This window comes from Hemitrygon akajei, chromosome 26, assembly GCF_048418815.1.
Source record: "Hemitrygon akajei chromosome 26, sHemAka1.3, whole genome shotgun sequence".
Taxonomy (NCBI): Eukaryota; Metazoa; Chordata; class Chondrichthyes; order Myliobatiformes; family Dasyatidae; genus Hemitrygon; species Hemitrygon akajei.
This window is the reverse complement of record NC_133149.1, coordinates 24,382,885-24,404,041: the sequence shown is the minus strand read 5'-3', so window position 1 is coordinate 24,404,041 and position 21,157 is coordinate 24,382,885. Positions and strand designations below refer to the sequence as shown.

The 21,157-nt window shown below is 40.0% G+C and overlaps 1 protein-coding gene across 2 annotated transcripts in view; it reads right to left on the bottom strand.

Moving 5' to 3' along the window:
- Positions 1-21,157, bottom strand: part of LOC140716819 (uncharacterized) — a 52,313-nt gene that overhangs the window by 17,780 nt on the left and 13,376 nt on the right. Inside the window, exons 3-7 of one of the 2 annotated variants that reach the window (XM_073029740.1) lie at positions 15,307-15,396; positions 13,676-13,756; positions 5,485-6,003; positions 4,220-4,430; positions 3,007-3,251 (exon numbers count right to left, since the gene is read on the bottom strand). In XM_073029740.1, the coding sequence (XP_072885841.1) occupies positions 3,007-3,251; positions 4,220-4,430; positions 5,485-6,003; positions 13,676-13,756; positions 15,307-15,396 (1,146 nt within the window). The remainder of the gene's footprint in view (positions 1-3,006; positions 3,252-4,219; positions 4,431-5,484; positions 6,004-13,675; positions 13,757-15,306; positions 15,397-21,157) is intronic. The other variant, XM_073029741.1, reaches the window with a different exon arrangement.

The following is a 21,157-nucleotide window of genomic DNA, read 5'->3' as shown; positions in this document are numbered from 1 at the left end:
AATGTATTAGCATGGATATATGATTGATTAACCAATAGAAAGAAGAGAGTTGGGATACATGGGTGTTTCTCTAGTTGGCAATCAGTGGTGAACGGTGTGTCACAGGGCCTTCAACCGTTCACGATATACATTAACAATCTGGAAGAGGGGACCGAGTGTAGTGTATCAAAGTTTGCTGATGACACTAAATTGAGAGGAAAAGCAAATTGTGCAGAGGATACAGAGAATCTGCAGGGAGATGTAGATAGGTTAAGTGAGTGGGCAAGGATCTGGCAGATGGAGTACAATGTTGGTAAATGTGAGGTCATCCACTTTGGAAGGAAAAGTGGAAGATCAGATTATCATTTGAATGGTAAAATATTGCAGCATGCTGCTGCACAGAAGGACTTGGGAGTGCCTTGTATGAATCACAAAATGTTGGTTTGCAGGTGCAGCAGGCTATCAAGAAGGCAATTGGAATGAATGTTGGCCTTCATTGCTAGAGAAATTGAATTTAAGAGCAGGGAGGTTATGCTGCAACTGTATAGGATACCGGTGAGGCCACATCTGGAATACTGCATGCAGTTCTGGTCTCCTTACTTGAGGAAGGATACACTAGCTTTGGAGGCATGCAAAGGAGGTTTACCAGGTTGGTTCCAGAGATGAGGGGTTTAGACTATGAGGAGAGATTGAGTCACCTGGGACTGTACTCACTGGAATTCAGAAGAATGAGAGGAGATCTTATAGAAACATAGAAAATTATGAAAGGGATAAGATAGAGGCAGGAAAGTTGTTTCCACTGGTAGGTGAGATTAGAATTAAGGAACATAGACTCAAGGTTCGGGGGAGTAAGTTTAGGACGGAGATGAGGAGGAACTGTTTTTCTCAAAGAGTGATGAAACTGGGGAATTCTTTGCCCAATGAAGCAGTGGAGGCTACCTCAATAAATATATTTAGGATAAGGTTGGATAGACTTTTGCAGAGTAGAGGAATTAAGGATTATGGAGGAAAGGCAAGTAGGTGGAGATAATTCTATGGTCAGATCAACCATTATCTTATTGAATAGCAGAGCAGGCTCCAAGGGCCAGGTGGTCTACTCCGGCTCCTATTTATTATGTTCTTATACTATAGTACTATAAAACTATGCACTAGTTCCTAATAGTTACCGACAGAGGAACTACACTGCCATGGTCTTTTGATTGACTATAAATGAATGAAATCAGCACAGACACCTACTACAGATAATCAACTGCCTTCATACAACTTTTGACAACTGTATCCTCCAAAAACTTCATTTTCATTGGAACATTCAAGATGACTGTTGATGCTTTCAAATTCTTCGTAGTTCCAAACTTGTTTAAGTAATTAAATTGTTTCATTTTCTGGCACCTCCAAGCTTCAAAGTTTGAAACCGCAGTAAGCAAAACAGTTCTTATTTGTCTTAATGCTTATTTCTTACCAACTATCAGTGACAAAATTCACTACTTTTTGAACGCAAACACATGCAACTGACACTATTTAAAAACTGTTCACACTGTTCACGGTGAAGTGTCCTAACAGCCACACAAATGCGCGCCTCTGATGCTAGTTAGAAACTGTTCAGTAATGGACTCCTGTCCAGCAATTAAGCAAAATAGTTTCCCAAATAAAGGGAATCCTGACTATTTTATCAATTAGCTTTTGTTCTTTAAGAGTTGTCCCAAATAACGGCTTACCCAATTAATCGAAGGCCCAATTAACCGGAATCCACTGAATACAAAAAAGTCTGATGTACCTTGACAGTGAAAACATTTTTAGATTGATCTTCCAACATTGTCTTTTGATATGCATGATTTGTATTCAACTTGTGTGAACTGCTGCCTTCCAGACAAAACTGCAAGTCTTTTGTTTTAGGAAAGAGTTTCTCATCCAGGGATAACACACATACCACCAGACTCAAGGACAGCTGCTATTGCACTGTCATCAAACTCTTGAACGGACCTCTCATATGCTGAAAGAGGAACTCTTGAATGTTTTTTTCTTCCAATCTACCTCAGAATCAGAATCAGGTTTATTATCACTGACAGAGGCCATAAAATTTGTTGTCTTACAGCAGCAGTAGAGTGCAATACATAAAAAAACTATAAGTTACAATAAGAAATAGAAGAAAATATATTAGTAGTGCAACAAGAGAGCAAAAAGTGAGGTAGCGTTCATGGGTCCATGGTCTGTTGGCGGAGGGGAAGAAGCTATTGCTAAAATGTTGTGTGTTGCATTCAGGCTCCTGTACCTTGATGGTAGTAAACCTTGTCATAACCTTTACATTTTATTTGTCTACCTGCATTGCACTTTCTCTGTAACTGCAGCATTATATTCTGGAATCTGTTCTCTTTTTGCTACCTCAGTGCAAATATTTATGGCATGATCTGTCTGAACAGCATGTTATCATATGTGATCATAATAAACCAATACTTGCACAATGCAACAATGAGCAGCAAAACTAAATGTGACAAAGACCACTGGCATCAGGAATAATACAGAGGCTAGGAAGCGAGGAGTGACTGTGATCCAGATCTTAATGGATAAAGAAGCCAAGGCACTGAAACAGGTCTCATACAAGTTAGTAAAAGACTGCAGACTCATTCCAGACAAAGAATGCAACTTGAGTACCTTTTATACAGTACAAGTTCAGGAAAACAGTATTAAGAGAAGCTGGTTATTCTATCAATAACTAAGAACTGTCACTCTAAATGTTTGAGGTTGAGAATCTCATTGCAGATTGACTTTGCTACATTGATGTCACCTGGAAGTTTTATGCCAGAAAAAAAAATATACAGAGGTAATCTCCTGAAGAGGGTCCAGAGGAGGTGACGTCCTCCTCTGTTACCAAGATTGAAAGGCTTAACGCATGAAGTGCGTTTGATGGCTCTGGGCCTATACTTGCATGCATCGCCTCAATAAATTTCTAGCTCAGAATCTTTGAAACAAAAAGAACGTCTGAAAAATAATATAATCATTGTTTGAATAGTAAACTAAACTGCTACTTACCCAAGGTAGTTCATCAGTGGACTGAATTTTCTCTTCTTGGCCATCTGCTGATGCTGTTATAATTATTTGAGAAGCTATATCTTCCTTGGACACTGCTTCTGATGGTGCTGACATCATTAAAGAGGCAGATTTTTTGAAAATAGCTGCTTCTGGTGTTGCTGCAATAACTTCAGATGCAGTGCCTTCCAATTGTCCTTCTGATGTTGTTGAGATTACTTGAGTGTCAGTCACCTCCAAAGAACCTGCTGTTTGATAGATAGATAGATAGATACTTTATTCATCCCCATGGGGAAATTCAACTTTTTTTCCAATGTCCCATACACTTGTTGTAGCAAAACTAATTACATACAATACTTAACTCAGTAAAAAAATATGATATGCATCTAAATCACTATCTCAAAAAGCATTAATAATAGCTTTTAAAAAGTTCTTAAGTCCTGGCGGTTGAATTGTAAAGCCTAATGGCATTGGGGAGTATTGACCTCTTCATCCTGTCTGAGGAGCATTGCATCGATAGTAACCTGTCGCTGAAACTGCTTCTCTGTCTCTGGATGGTGCTATGTAGAGGATGTTCAGAGTTTTCCATAATTGACCGTAGCCTACTCAGCGCCCTTCGCTCAGCTACCGATGTTAAACTCTCCAGTACTTTGCCCACGACAGAGCCCGCCTTCCTTACCAGCTTATTAAGACGTGAGGCGTCCCTCTTCTTAATGCTTCCTCCCCAACACGCCACCACAAAGAAGAGGGCGCTCTCCACAACTGACCTATAGAACATGTTCAGCATCTCACTACAGACATTGAATGACGCCAACCTTCTAAGGAAGTACAGTCGACTCTGTGCCTTCCTGCACAAGGCATCTGTGTTGGCAGTCCAGTCTAGCTTCTCGTCTAACTGTACTCCCAGATACTTGTAGGTCTTAACCTGCTCCACACATTCTCCATTAATGATCACTGGCTCCATATGAGGCCTAGATCTCCTAAAGTCTACCACCATCTCCTTGGTCTTGGTGATATTGAGACGCAGGTAGTTTGAGTTGCACCATATCACAAAGTCCTGTATCAGTTTCCTATACTCCTCCTCCTGTCCATTCCTGACACACCCCACTATGGCCGTGTCATCAGCGAACTTCTGCACATGGCAGGACTCCGAGTTATATTGGAACAACTATAATCACCTCAGAATTAGTGCCTACTAACAAGCCTCTTTCTGTACCTGCTCCTGTTAGCTGTAAAGTAGTATCTTCCATCATGGCTTCCACTGGTGTCTTTGAGACTGTGTCATCCAAAGGATCTTGTTCTAGAGCTGCTCCTGTCAACACTTGGGATTTCTCTTCCAATGGTTCTTCCTTAGGTTCTATAAGTCTTGGAGTTGTTTTATCAGCCAATCCACTTACCCATGGCTGCTTTGAGAGCCATTCCTCATCCTACAAAAACAAGTCATTTATTACTTCCAACCTTGTACAATTTATTTTCCTTATAAAAATTACTTAGCTATCAGGTCAACTCCATTTCTTAGCAATGATATGACTACTGTACATAGAACATATTGAGGTCTGGAAGCTAACAGTGCCTGTTACCCAGATCTTCATAGGTAAAGCTGTCAGAGCACTGAAATCCGTCTTATACAAATTTGTAAAAGACTGCAGACTCACTTCAGACAAAGAATGCAATTCTAGTGCTGCTTATATAGTATAAGTTCAGGGAAAGAGAAGCTGGTTATTCTGTGAATAACTAAGAACTGTCACTCTAAATGGTTGAGGTTGAAAAGCATATTGCAGATGGACTTTGTTACATTGATGTCACCTAGAAGTTTTATGCCAGACAGAAAAAAATGCACAGAGGAAAATTCCTAAAGAGTGCCCAGAGAAGGTTCACAAGAATGATTCCAGGATCATTAATGCTTAACGCATGAGGAGCGTTTGATGGCTTTGGGATTGTTCTCGCTGAGTTCAGAACGAGGGGCTGATCTTATTGAATCTTATCGAATATTGAAAAGCTTACCTAGTGTGGATGTGGAGAAGATGTTTCCTATACTAGGGGAATCTATGACAAGAGGGCACAGCCTCAGAATAAAACAACATCCGGTTAGAACAGATATGAGGAGGAATTTCTTTAGCCAGAGAGCGGTGAATCTATGGAATTCATTGCCACAGACAGCTGTGGAAACCAAGACATTAGTAAGAGTATCAATGGTTATGGGGACAAGACAAGAGAATGGGGTTGAGAGGGATACGAAAGGCATAATTCTGCTCCTGCGTCTCATGCTCTTTATGGTCTAAAAAAGAGAGAAATTTCCCAAGGACTAACAATGTTCTCAGAAATGTACAAAATGGCTCTGTAACAAATTAATGTAATTTTCAATTCCATCATAATTATGTGATGCCTCAATAAATTACTAGCTCAAAATCTTAGAAATTGAAAGAAGGCTTGTAAAAGAATATAATCATTGCTTGAATGGTAAACTAAACTGTTACTTACCATAGGTAGTTCGTCGATGGACTGAATGTTCTCTTCTTGGCCATCTGCTGACACTGTTGTAATCATTTGAGGAGCTGTATTTTCCTCAGACACTGTTTCTGATGGTGCTAACATCATTGAGGAGGCAGAGATTTTCTGGTGAATTTTCTCTAGTGTTGCTGCAATAACTCCAGATGCAGTGCCTTCCATTTGTCCTTGTTCTGACGTTGCTGAGATTTCTTGAATGTCAGTCATCGCCAAAGAACTTGCTGTTGGAGTACCACCAGTCACCTGAGTAGGGGCACCTTCTAACAAACCTACTTCTGTACCTTCTCCTGTTATCTGCGAAGTAGTATCTTCCATTGTGGCTTCCACTGGTGCCTTTGAGACTGTGTCATCCAAAGGACCTTGCTCTAGAGCTGCTCCTGTCAACACTTGGGATTTCTCTTCCAATGGTTCTTCCTTGGGTTCTATAAGTCTTGAAGTTGTTTTATCAGTCAATCCACTTACTGCTGGCTGCTTTGAGAGCCATTCCTCATCCTACAAAAACAAGTCACTTATTAATTCCAGTCCTGTACAATTTATTTTCCTTATAAAATTTACTTAGCTACCAGATGAACTCCACCTCTTAGCAATGATATAACACTTATCTGGACTTCTGTTAGTCTGATTTTATAAACAACTATAGCTTCACTGGGGAAAATAATTACTTATATGCAATGGGAAATAAAATTAGAAACCTTACTCCTAACATTTACTGTACGTAGCACATGGGACATAAAAAATACATAACAAGAACTAAGCTTTCAGCCCACAATATTATGTTAAACTAGTTAAGCTAATGAGACTTAATCCTTTCTGCCTGCACATGGTCCATACCCTCCATTCTCAGCATATTAGTGTGCCTACCTAAGAGCCTCTCAACTGCCTCCACTGACTCCACCACCACCCTGACAGCAAATTAGAGGCACACACTGTTGTGTATTTGTTATTTTCAGTAATATCTGAGTAACCTTGTGTGTGTCACACACATACACACACACACACACACACACACACACACACACACACACGGGGTGATTGATAAGTTCATGGCCTAGGTAGAAGGAGTCAATTTTAGAAAACCTAGCACATTTATTTTTCAACATACTCCCTCCCACATTTACACACTTAGTCCAGCGGTTGTGGAGCATACGGAACTTGGACCTCCAGAAAGTGTCCACAGCGGGGGTGATTGATAAGTTTGTGGCCAAAGGTAGAAGGAGATGAGTTATACAGCTCTCGTTACATGCACATGCAGTTCAACTCTTTGAGTGATTGTGCAGAAAGTTTGAAGTTAATAACTCATCAGGGGTGATTGATATGTTTGTGGCCTAAGGTAGAAGGTGAGTTATTATCTTCAAACTTTCTGCATAATCACTCAAAGAGTTGAACTGTAACAAGAGCTGTATAACTCATCTCCTTCTACCGTAGGCCACGAACTTATCAATCACCCCTCGCGCATGTGTGTGTATGTATATATATATATATATAGTTCAATTAAGCATTTGTGTTTATTTAAATAATTCACTGCAAATATATGTATAAATACATAAAGTGCATATGTCATCACACAACCTCGTGAGAAGCACATGCCTCTCTTACAGTAAATACAAAGTTAAACTCGCATTTGGACTCCCATGTCTTCCTTTTATTTAATTTAATGTTTTGAAGTTACAAAACATAACATTGGTGACAAGGTATTTTTAATACAAACCCGATACGACTACCAACCTGTTGAATTGCAATGAGGAACATTGAGTAAAAACACAGTGCAGCACCTGCAAAGACTGCCAAGTTCTTTTAAAAAGCAGTGCCACACGGGTTCTTCGGAAGGAAAGACATGATCATGTTTTTTTTAAAAGGCAGAAAACAGAAGAATCCAATGGTTCATGAAGAGTGAGTACCAGGTATGAATAATCATAAAACAAAATCAGAAATGGCTGGCAACATCAGGAAGATTGATGAGTTTGATTACACAACGGAGAACAGGCTCATGTATACTGAGCTAATTGAACAATATTTTGAAGCAAATGAAATAGCCAATGAGAAATGAGTACCAATTTTGCTGAGTGCATTGGGTTTGAAGGCATACAGTTTGTTTCGAAGTTTAACTGCTCTAACCAAACCATACGAAATCAGCTTTGCTAATATTGTCAAACTGATGCAGGAATATTTAGAACCAAAGCTATTGGTGATTACAGAACAATTTAGGTTTCATAAGCAGAATCAAAAAGAAGGGGATGTGGCGACCCACTTCCCAGCGCACTCGAACCGGCTCACAAAGAGGCGCGCGCCGGCATTGAGGCAGGTCCCAAAGAGGGCGCCAAGCCTGTTTCACCAGCAAGGGGAAAAGCCCGCACGTGGGACGGGACTGTGAATCCCGGGGAGGGCGGGATCAAGAAGGCTTTAAAGCAAGGCCGTGAAGTTTGAATAAACCTCTTTTGTAACTGCAGCTCACCGACTCCGTGTCATTATTGCAGCGCTGCGTGTAGCACACCGCTACAGGGAGTCCATTTCAGTGTACGTGACTGAATTGAAGGATTGTCAGTTCAATGATAGGCTTAATGACGTACTGAGAGATCGTTCAGTTTGTGGAATCTCACAAGAGAGCATTCAAAAATGGCTCCTAACTGAAGCACAACTTACATTTAAAAGACAGTTGAAATCACTGTTTCAATGGAAACAACAGATAGAGATGAAATTAAATTGCAGTCAAGAGTGAAAGTGAGTGTGAATAAAATTGCAGCATATAGATGAGGCCCACCTGGCCAAACAAATTGTGCTACCGTTGTGACAGGGGATCACATACACCAAATAATTGCAGATTTAAAAGCAAAACTTGCAGAAACTTCAACAAAATAGGACACATACAAACAGCATGTTGAAAAGACAAAAATAAATGGACTACACAAGGAAGAGAAAAAGTTCAAAAGTCAAATTGCAGTTTCAAAAAGAGTACTAATCTGCACACTGCTGATGAAAAATCTGATAATGATGAAGGTGACACAGGACTGTGTAGCCTTAAGATTTACAGTGTAAAAATTAACACTAGATCAGCAACATGGCTTATGCCAGAAGTGAACGGCATATTAATTAAAATGGATTTGGACACTGGTTTAACAGTTTCAGTCATTCCACAAAAATGAGTTTGAGCGGCATTTCAAAGATTCTAAACTGGAGCCTTCAGATATCCAACTAAGAACTTATACTGGAGAAAAGATAACTCCTGTGGGAATGAAATTTGTAACAGTAAAATGCAACAACCAACAAGCCACATTGAAGTTGTATGTGGTTAAAACAGAAGGACCAGCATTGTGACCCCATGATTGGCTGAGACAACTACAACTTGATAGGAGATTTATCTACAATTTGTATGCCACATCCGCAGCAATAGAGTCAACTGAAAGTGAAAAGAAAGGAACTGGAGGATGCTACAACTGTCTCCATGCCGTACACCATGAACTATTGTCAAACAGAGGGCAAACAGGTGTTGGTGCCAACCTCTGTTAGAAAGCATATTGGACCGAGGAAGGGCTGTGCTGCTCAGAGGAATATTGAAAGTGACGAAATAGCCCAACTACAAAAGTATTTGTAGGCCTCTGATATGTTAATTAGGCACTTACTTGTGAAATGTGGCTTGGTTTTAAGTTAGAAAAGAGTTCAAGGAGCTTCAGGAAAGTTGCAAGCATTCGGCTTTTGTGAGTATAAGGAACCAGGATCTGCTCTACGTGTACTAAGGTTATCGCATGAATTTCAAGTGGAAGACAAAAAGCTGCTTGTAAAAGTAGATGCAAAGACCAAAGCCCAGCTGGAGGAATGGAAGGCCAAAAAGAAAGGAGTCAATGGAGATATGAAAGCAGAGGATTCATCACATGATGTTGTGGATGCAGAAACCAAGAGGAGAGATCAGATCGTAAAGGGAGCAATAGACAGATTAATCAGAATCAGGTTTATTATCACCGGCATATATCATGAAATTTGTTAATTTAGCAGCAGCAGTTCAAATCAATACATAATACAGAAGAAAGAAAATAAAATAAAAATAATAATAAATAAATCAATTACAGTATACGTATATTGAACATTTAAAATCATGCAAAAAACAGAAATATATATTAAAATAGTGAGGTGGTGTTCAAGGGTTCAATGTCCATTTAGGAATCAGATGGAAGAGGGGAAGAAGCTATCCCTGAATCGCTGAGTGTGTGGCTTCAGGCTTCTGTACCTCCTACCTGATGGTAACAGTGAGAAAAGGGCATGCCCTGGGTACTGGACGTCCTTAATAATGGACGCTGCCTTTCTGAGACACTGCTCCTTGAATATGTCCTGGGTACTTTGTAGGCTAATACCCAAGATGGAGCCGACTAAATTTACAATCCTCTGCAGCTTCTTTCAGTCCTGTGTAGTAGCGCACCGCCCCCCCCCCCATACCAGACAGTGATGCAGCCTGTCAGAATGTTCTCCACAGTACATCTATAGAAGTTTTTGAGTGTATTTGTTGAAATACCAAATCCCTTCAAACTCCTAAAGGAGTATAGTTTGTGTCTTGCCTTCTTTATAACTGCATCAATGAGAATAAGAGAATACTCCAATGAACTAAATGGACCTTCCCAAGATCAAGATGCACAAGCTAGAAGAAGAAAAAGGAAGGAAAGAAAGGTGCCCAGAGCTATCAGAACGACTTCCTGCAGTCTTAGAGCCAACTCCTACAATCACCACGGAGGAGGCCCCAGAACCTGAGATCGTTTCACAACCACTAGTCTCACTTGGCAAGCAGAGGAATCCCCCTTGTCAAGAAATACATCACCCCACAAGAGTAAGAAAACTCCCACAGCAATTAAATCTTTAGGCCTCAATTGGACAAATTTAAATTTACGATGTTGTGGATGTCTGTATATGGTAGTTGTATTATATAATATACTGTGTATATAGTTGAGATGCATTCTCTATACAGTCAGCCCTCCTTATCCGCGGGGGATAGGTTCCAAGACTCCCCACACCGCGGATACCAAAATTCGCGGATGCTCGTCCCTTATTTAACCAATCGCAGTGCAGTGGCCTTTAGGACCCAGCAGAACCCCGGACTTTATTTAACATGTTTCCGTGAAGTGGACATTAGGACCTGGCGGTGCAGCTCTGAATCCGCAGAGTTTCTGTTCACAAAAATAATCACGATCGCGATTGAAAATAAGGTGGAAGTAATAAAGTGATCGGAAAGAGGTGAAACGCCATCGGTCATTGGAAAAGCGTTAGGCTGCAGTTGGTCAACGATCGGAACAATTTTAATGGAGCATGTGAAAGGCCCTGCCCCAATGAAAGCTACAATTATTACTAAGCAATGCAGTAGTTAAATTATTGAAATACGTATGTTTCTTAAGTGTTTTATATGCATAGAAAGGTAAAATATGTACTATATACTAAGAAAAACGTTTGACTAACTGACGCTAAATAGTACAGGATGTATCTATTCCGACTTCAAATCCGACTTAAAGACGGACTCAGGAATGGAACTCATTCCTAACCCAGGGACTGCCTGTACTTTTAAATCATTTCTAGATTGCTTATAATACCTAATACCATGTAAATGCAGCTCTGAATCCGCAGTGTTTCTGTTCACGAAAATAATCACGATCGCGATTGAAAATAAGGTGGAAGTAATAAAGCCATCGGTCATTGGAAAAGCGTTAGGCTACAGTCAGTCAACGATCGGAACAATTTTAATGGAGCATGTGGAAGGCCCTACTATATTGTTTAGGGAATAATGACAAGAAAATAGTCTGTACATGCTCAAGCAACGAGTGCTGGAGAGAGAACTTCCGAGTTTTCCCGATCTGCGGTTGGTTGAATCTGCGCATACGGAATCCGCGGATAAGGAGGGCCGACTGTATTGAGTTGGAGCTCATAGCTAAGCAGGGAGGAGTGTTTATTAGTGTGTGTGTGTGTGTGTGTGTGTGTGTGTGTGTGTGTGTGTGTGTGTGTGTGTGTGTGTGTGTGTGTGTGTGTGTGTGTGTGTGTGTGTGTGTGTGTGTGTGTGTGTGTGTGTGTGTGTGTGTGTGTGATTAAGCATTCTTCATTTAAATATTCAAAAATTCATTTGCAAATTGCATACATCACACTATCACGTGATACGTGCGCACCTCACTTACAGTACATATGAAGTTAGACCCACATTTCAGACTCCCGTATCTTCCTTTGAGTTAGCTTAATGTCTTGAAGTTACAGAAGGTGACACACCCTACTCTTTGTTCTGTTTCTATTAGCACAGGGAAAGGAAATTACCATTATCCTGCTCATGCCAAATCCACAGTTCAATTAGATTATGGTCTGCACTTCCAACTCTATTTACCTGCTTTAGCACTGAACTGTATTAACCTCTAAGGGCTTATTTCATGCTGATGAATATGTGTCATTCTAAGGCCTGAGGTGCTGTGGCCTAAAGACAATATTCCAGCCGCAGCTCAATAGGGGCTCTGCATAACTGAAGCCCACTTCTTCCCTTTTACACGCTGACTTCTTTAAAATAAAGGCTGACATTCCATTTGCTTTCTAGTTGTTTTTACTATCAGTTTACGAGTAGATAATTTACATAACAGAAACAGAAAAGCTGGATGAATTCAGCCAGCCAAGCAGCATTTCTGATTTTAAAAATCCATATTTCAGGTCAGAACATTTATGTTCTTGAATTCCCAAATCTCTTTATTCCTCTGTAGTTCCTATTCTTAAATCATGGCCCAGGGAAGCCCAGGTCCCCTCACAGCACTAGTGGATGGCTATGCAAACACAATGACTTAGACAGCAAGCAAGCCGAAAGGTTGATTTATACTTGTGCATATGGGCTACGCCATAGCCCTGATTTTCACTTCTGCATGGGCTCTACACCATAGCGAGCATGCGTTGGTGTGTGCCAAAACACTAGTTGGCGGTTGGGTTTCTATGCCACTGTGTTGAGTTTCTTCATGAGAGACATGGACGAGGCAATGCATTTCAAACATTTTTGCATGTCAGCAGGTAGATTTGATGATTTGGTTCATTAGTTCGCATCGATGTACAGACATGGCAGAGAAGAAGCAACTGGAAATGTGTAGGAGGAAATGCGATGCTACCAAGTGGACCAATCACAGTTGTTGCAGTCTGCGTTGCCGTGACGCGTGAGTAACTTTTCTGGGGAGGTGCACGTCACCCTACAGCATAGGGTACGCGGTACCTATGGTGTAGATGTGACACACAGGTATAAATCAGCCTTTAATCCCATTCTTCTTACTGACAAAGCTGTCACCATCATGAACCTTTGACATTGACACATTCAAAATCACTCAAGAGGTGTTTTTTTTAAAAGAATGCTAAACATCTGGAGTGGAGGAGAATGAGGGGAGATCTCAAAGAGGTATACAAAATTATGAGGGTTTTAGAAAGGGTAAAGACTTGCAGGCTTTTTCCCCTCAGGTTGATTGAGACGAGAACGAGAGGTCATAGTTTTAAAGCAAAACGTGAAATATTTAAGAGGAATTTGAGGGGGTCTTCTTCACTCATGGAGTGGTGCAAATGTGGAACAAGCCATCATTGAAAGTGGTAGATATGAGGTAAATTGTGATATTTAAGAGAAATTTGGATAGGTACATGGATGAGAGGGGCATAGAGGGCTATGTTTAGGATACGGGTAGATGTGACTGGACAGAGGATCAGGCTGGTACGTACTGGATGGGCCAAAGGACCTGTTTCTGTGCTGTAGTACTTTGTGTCTCTGTATAAAATAATTAGAAGAATTTTAAGTTAGCTGTCTAAACAGGCACACATATGCACACAAACACAAACACACCTAGGAGAAAGCATGACTTAACCTTCACCTAGCCATTGATTTCTCTCATTCATTGATTCTGTTTTAGATCCATCTTGTTGACTTGATAGAGATGGAGTAGTAGATTTCCCAGCCTGAGAGCATTTGGGTTTGCTTTGCCCTGTTGTACTTCGTAGAGTCACAGTCCAGCACTCTGGTCGCACTACGGTTTCCATTCAATAACTCAATTGAGGGCTTACCTGCTGTAGATTTGCAAATGATCAGCCCAATAATATCTGATCAAATCTAATATAGGCAAGTCTAATATTATTTTTCATTAAAGTTCATTGAAAGAGCTGTATATATTCTTCTTGCTTTGTAAACTTTGTCCTTTACCTGTTGCATCATGGAAACGGTTTGTTGGTCTGGCTTCTTTATGCATATTTTTCGTAGTCCCTTGACATGCTGTGCCTGGTCCTGTATAAAACGAGAGGGTAATAATTAGTAATATAATAACAAAAAGTTGCATATATAGATCATCTTTCACGTAGCCTAACTGGTAATTGGTTTATCATTGTCACGCAATAAGATATGATGAAATGCTTCTGCTTTGTATGCCAACCAGACAGATCATTCGATACATACAGTAAGTACATTAAGGTAGTACAAAAGGATAACAAAATAGAAGGCAGAATATAGTATACAGTTACACAGAAACTGCAGCACTGCTCGACAAATAAAGTGCACAGGTCATGATGAGGTACACAGATCGAGAGATCACAGGTTCATTTTTAGTGTATATTTAAAACTTTGCATCATCTGCAAACTTACTAACTTACTCATCTACATTTTCATCCAAGTCATTACCGGTAATTTATATCATGACCAATAGAGCTCCTAACACTGATCCCTGCAGTATACCATTGATCAATCTCAACATCCAATTACATCACTCATTAATCATCTCCTCTTCTGAATGCCTATCCCTTGTGCTTCCTACTATATCATTCCTACCTCCCTGCATCATTATTATTCAAACTCCAACACCCAATATATCTCTCACATTTCTTCTTTATACTTCAAGTTTGCATATCCTCAAATTTGGCATTATCTAATGTCTACCTCTTTACTGTTCCCCAGTTCAAAGTAAAATTATTATCAAAGTACATATAAATCACTATATACTACCCTGAGATTCACAGTAAATACAAAGAAACACAATGGAATCAATGAAAAACTGCACACAAAGATAGACAATCAATATGCAAAAGAAAACAAATTTTGCAAATACAAAAAAGTAAAAAAAACAAAATAATAATAAATAATAAATATTGAGAACTCAAGTTGTAGAGTCCTTGAAAGTAAGCCCATAGGCTGTGGAATGAGTTCTTTGTTGGGGTGAGTGAAGTTATCCACTCTGGTTCAGGAGCCTGATGGTTGAGGGGTAATAACTGTTCCTGAACCTGATGGCATGGGACTTGAGTGTCCTGTACCTCCTTCCTGATTGCAGCAACAAGAAGAGAGCATGGTGAGGGTCTTTGATGATTGATGCTGCTTTCCTATGCTGTGCTCTTTAATGATAACACTCTCCACCTTGGTCCCCTGATGAGGACTGACTCATGGACCTCCAGCTTCCTCCTCCTGTAGTTAATAGTCAGCTCATTGTGGGCTGAGATCCACACTGTGATCTTTCACTTATGATACTGGGAACTGAAAGACTGCAATTTAGATTTTGTTAACATCTATTAACTAAATTAATAATGGCTTTCACTTAGAAACAGTAAATGCTGGACGCACTCAACAGGTTAGAAGCATTCTAATGGAAAGATGAAAAAGTTTGTGTTTCTTTCCACAGATGCTGCCTGACCTGCTCAGTATTTACAGCATATTTTTTATTTACAGTTCCCAGCATCTATAGTCTTTTTTTTGCTTTCCAGTGGGTTTTATTTACCTTTATCCTAACATCTGAAAATAGAATTAAGAAGTGTTCTCTTATGAATACAGATAATTGAACCTGGGTCACCTACCAAAACGCCTTCACCTTTCTCCTGATGCACTGTGGCAGCTGGCACCGGGGCAGATTTTGGTTCATTTTCAGGTTTGGGTGTTTGTTTTTCCTGCGAAAAGAAAGTGGATAATTATTCTGATTATATAGCTAACAAATCAGTTATGTTTTCTGAAGAACAATTCATTACAATCTGTCTGATTAAGTCAGTGTTAATTATTACTTACAGCTTTAAGAAAGTAAGAATAAGTTGAGTCTACACAAAGACTTATCGCATTGTTCAAAAACATCTCAAAACACATTATATTTAATGAAGGATAGAAGGTTAGCTTTAAGGGTTCATAAACCTTTTATTTTCTCCAAATCTATGGATGCATTTGAGGTAGAATCCAACACTACATTATTTACAGCATCCGTAGGATGGTACCTCCAACTACTGCATATATAAGTATTATAATGGCTAATTTAGGTGCTCCCATGGGCCTTGAACTTAATCAGCTGTATAAAAGATGTATTATCCTTTCTTGGAAAAACTAACATTTAACATTTTAGCTACTACAATAATGTCATTTGCTTTGTGGGAAGATTTGTTGTACTTTCAAGTCGTTCTTAGGTAACACTGCATACCCACTCCCTTCTCTCTCCTTATTTATACTGCATTACCTTGATTTCTAATGAATTGAGTTGTTTGAAAACTCTAAAATGCAAACTATATTCTGAGATGGAGAATTTTAATATGGATAAATGCATGAGATTAGATGTGGGCAAACAAGATTAATGCTAAGCAAAATGTGAAACCAGCCTGCTAATTCTGGGTTTTCCTGGACAACACAGGGGGAGGATAAAGCAGCCCAATCCCAGGAGATGGCCTTGCAATTTAACCATTCTAATCGGGATGGAACCAATTCAATTAACTTTCACACCAAGAAAAATTGGATTTCAGGGAAATACTGTAAATAGAAGTGCTGATGCTAGAGTCTGAAACAAGAACAAATCTATTGAAAAATAAAATTGATCAGTCAAGCAACATCTGTGAAAAGCTAAACTGATTAATATTCAGCTCAGGGACCCTTCCTCAGAAGCTGGGTTTCTTAAGCCTCAGCAAACCCAAACAGTTGGTAAGTTAATTGTCATGACACCATTATTTGTGAGGTAGCATGACTGGGACTACTTTACATAATTTTCCATCATCTCCTACAATGAGATCTCAAAAATGGCTTCTCCAGGATCAACGCACAAAAATTGCTGGAGGAACTCAGCAGGCCAGGCAGCATCTATGGAAAAGAGTATAGTCGATGTTTTGGTGCGGGACCATGTCCTGATGAAGGATCTTGGCCCAAAATATTGACTATACTTTTCTCCATAAATGCAGCCTGGCTTGCAGAGTTCCTCCTTCATTTTGTGTCTTTTGCTTCGATTTCAAGCATAGCTTCCCTCTGTTGGTGTCATGGTTCAGACATCAGATCCTCCACTTACTCAACCCCACTTCCAGGACTGAACCCATTTCTCAGTTCCTCCCACACCTAATTTCTACTCATTTTCTGTTCTATAACCACCTACTGGTCAGACAGCAGATTTCTGGGTGTCTAAAAAAAAGGAAAACACAGGAGTATTGTTAGGTCAGAAGAAAGGAGGTAAACAAGAAGGAAAGCTTATTCTAAATACAGCTTGTTAATTGGAAGAGAGCATACAATAACGGGAAATGTGTTCTTGAGGATCATGCACAAACATGCTTTCAGCTTCAATAGTGCTAGTGTCATTGCTATCCACAAACTCTCTGAAAGCTGCTGCAGTATTGCCTAGAACCCTGATCTCCAGGGGTTTTGGTATCTGGGTCATTCTTGTCTCCAGTTAATTTTGTGCTCATAGTGAAAAATGTGTGACAGATTCTCCTGCAAGAGGAAGGGAACTATGTTAGAGAACATCTTGCTATGTATTTAGGTCATTTAGACCATGCTTGACTTGGTGGCAATATGTGCAAATAGTGAGAAGGGTAGGTGAGACGTGTGTGTGTGTGTGTGTGTGTGTGTGTGTGTGTGTGTGTGTGTGTGTGTGTGTGTGTGTGTGTGTGTGTGTGTGTGTGTGTGTGTGTGTGTGTGTGTGTGTGTGTGTGTGTGTGTGTGTGTGGTCATTTTCTAATTCAGATTTCAAACCTGACTTAACTTAAAGAAGTTACTGTCAACTGATCAGGGTGTATTCATTGACTATAAGTGCATACATAAGGACATACAATTTCTTGCGGCACTACACAAATGGCCCTATGATTGACTCGTCATATTCAAATCAAATGCTGCCTCTGCCTCTGCTACTTCAGGACAGTTTTCAGACTGCTCTGGTAAAGGGCTCTCTATTCATACCCCACTAGCTTCTCCTGACACATACCAAAAATCTCTGCATTCTATCACATCTTCCATTAGCTGTCAAGGACAGCTAATTCTATATAGTTTTCCCCAAATTATTTTGCCTGAAGACGAACAATACCATCTTCTTCAATTTCTCCACGTAAATAATGCCCCTCTCCCCAGCAGATATTACCTTGCTAAACCTTCTGTACCTTCAAGGTCTTGAATCATTCATTACATTTAACTTGTGTGCAACAGATCACCTGAGATCGAACCAGGTTAGAAGTTTTTAGAAGTTTATCAGTTCAGTAATCAATGCTCTTATTCAAAAGCCAAATGTCCCCTATAGTTGCTCAATCACTATCCAAACTGGTCCTGCCAAATTTATTTTGCCAGATCTCTCTGTTTTAGTATTCTTAAATGGAATTATATGATTCCTTCTTGTAATTGCATTTGCTACACAATTAGATCAATAAATTAAAATGCTTTGCCATGAAATGTGTAATTTAATTATTTTTACACTTCAGAGTTAGGTAATGTATCTACAGTAAATCTATTATGCATTCCATGATTTCTACTACCCAATTGCAGTCATTTTAAGTTTATCTTTCTAAACAAGTTTGGTATGAAAATCATTGGAGCTTCATATTACAAATTAATTAAATCAACTGCAAATCAAATTCGCTAAAATTAAATGATAGTTATTATTTTATTTTAGTGCTGTATCAGGTGTGCATAGACCAGGCTGGTAGAATTACCCAACACACCCTATGTTGGCACACAGAGTGTTAGGATGCAGTTTACGCCAATGATTCTGCACATGGTGAGATCCACATTGCAGAGGGAAGTCTGATAAACCTTTTCAATTTCAGAATTTTTATTTTTTGTGACATTTCTGCTTGTCTCACTCTGTGCAGGGGTACTGTGCAATCTGGATTGGGGGGATCAGATGAGAAAAATGAATTGAGATTCAAATCTGTAGGCACTCAGCATCCAGATCTTGTAATCAAAATTGAAAACATAATAAGGAACCTCCTACAAATGGTGGAGAATGAACCATCATTAAAAACAATTTCAACCAAAGCAAATAGGAATTACGAGCTACAAACCAAACAGGTCCCTTAAGCAGCAGGGTGCCACTGTAATGTTTGACTGGAACTGCAGTTTAACATTCCATATTACAATGGAGAAAATGTTCTGTGAAAGACACCCTGCTCTGAACAATAGTCCTACCATAGACTGATGCCAATGTTAATCACATTTAAGGCCTTTGACTTTACACTACAGAAATTCTTCCTGGATCATAATGCTTCAATGCAATTTCAAGATTAATAAGGACATAATAACTGAGCCCTCTAGGCATACCTGTACTTTTACATCTCATTCTTGTAAAGTTATGCTCAAATTTTGTGGGCATTAAGAAGCACTAAGATTTCCAGACAATGCCATGGGATTGCTTAAAGCTATGTAGTGAGGAAAAATCATTAATTGCCAAAACCCGAGATAGGAGTTACATGGTGCAAGCATAATGCACCATGTATATAATATATATAATGTACCATTATGCATAAGCATTCATCAACTTTTTCCTACTGTTTAATCTGGATGCAATACCTGGCTCTTAAATACGCATACTTATCACTGGTTGTACCTTTGGCTGGTCATTATTATGTGGAAAATTATAGCTGAACTAATCTCAAATGCAAAATCTTATCTAAATGAAAATGTTAAAAGATGCTAGAAACCTGAAATAAAAACAGAAAACGAGGTAAACTCTCAGCAGATCAGGCAGCATCTGTGGAAAGAAAATCAATTAATGTTTCAGGTCCAGGGCAGTACATCGGGACTGGGAAAGAGAGAAAACAAGTTACTTTGAGACAGAGTAGGTGGGGAGCGGACAGGTGGAATAAAGCAAATATCTCTGACAGGTGAGTGTGATAATTCAGGGGCAGGTAAGTCAAACTAACCTCCTTTATCTGTGAAATATGATATAGTAGTTAGATTGTAGAACATGCTTGGCATGTCTAATTGGGAGTGAAGTGATGAATTAAAGTGACAGGCTGCAAAAGCTCAAGATCTAAGCATGGGTAGTCACTCCATAAAGCAACTGCCTGATGCATGTTTGGTTTCTTCAGTGTAGAGGAGGCCATTATGAACACTGAATGGAAGAAGTGCAAGTGAATCGCTGCTTCACCTGGAAGAACCCCGCCCATTCCGCCTGTGACCTCTTGTACAGTTACAATGAGTGCCTCAGGAACAGCATCTCATCTTCTACCTGGCTCATTGCACTCAGCAAGTCTTAATATTAAATTTCCAACTTGAGGTCAATCTTCACAAACAATATGCTGGAGAAACTCAGCAGGCCAGGTAGCATGCCTTAATGACTATCACCCAGTAGCACTCACATAGCGTGATGAAATGCTTTGACAGGTTGGTCATGACTAGACTGAACTCCTGCCCCAGCAAGGACCTGGACCCACTGCAATTTGCCTATCGCCACAACAGGTCAACAGCAGGTGCAATCTCAATGGCTCTTCACATGGCCTTAGACCACCTGGAGAATACAAACAGGATGCTGTTCATCGACTATACCTCAGCATTCAACACCATCATTCCCACAATCTAATTTGAGAAGTTACAGAACCTGGGCCTCTGTACCTCCATCTGCAATTGGATCCTCGACTTCTTAACTGGAAGACCACAATTTGTGCGGATTGGTGATAATATCTCCTCCTCGCTGATGATCAACACTAGTGCACCTCAGGGGTGTGTGTGTAGCCCACTGCGCTATTCTCTATATACACATGACTGTGTGACTAGCCATAGCTCAAATACCATCTATAAATTTGCTGATGATGCAACCATTGTTGGTAGAATCTCAGGTGGTGACCAGAGGGGCGTACAGGAATGAGATATGCCAACTAGTGGAATAGTGTCACAGCAACAACCTGGCACTCAACGTCAGTAAGACGAAAGGGCTGATTGTGGACTTCAGGAAGGATAAAACGAATACCAATCCTCATAGAGGGATCAGAAGCGGATAGAGTGAGCAGTTTCAAGTTCCTGGGTGTCAAGATCTCTGAGGATCTAACCTGGTCCCAACATATCGATGCAGTTATAAAGAAGGCAAGACAGTGACTATACTTTATTAGGAGCTTGAAGAGATTTGGTATGTCAACAAATACACTCAAAAACATCTATAGATGTACCATGGAGAGCATTCTGACAGGCTGCATTACTGTTTGATATGTGGGGGTGGGGGGGGGTCGCTTCTGCACAGGACTGAAAGAAGCTGCAGAGGGTTGTAATTTTAGTCAGCTCTATCTTGGGTATTAGCCTACAAAGTACCCAGGACATCTTCAAGGGGCGGTGTCTTAGAAAGGCAGCATCCATTATTAAGGACCTCCAGCACCCAGGTCATGCCCTTTTCTCACTGTTACCATCAGGTAGGAGGTACAGAAGCCTGAAGGCACACAGTCAGCGATTCAGGAACAGCTTCTTCCCCTCTGCCATCTGATCCCTAAATGGACA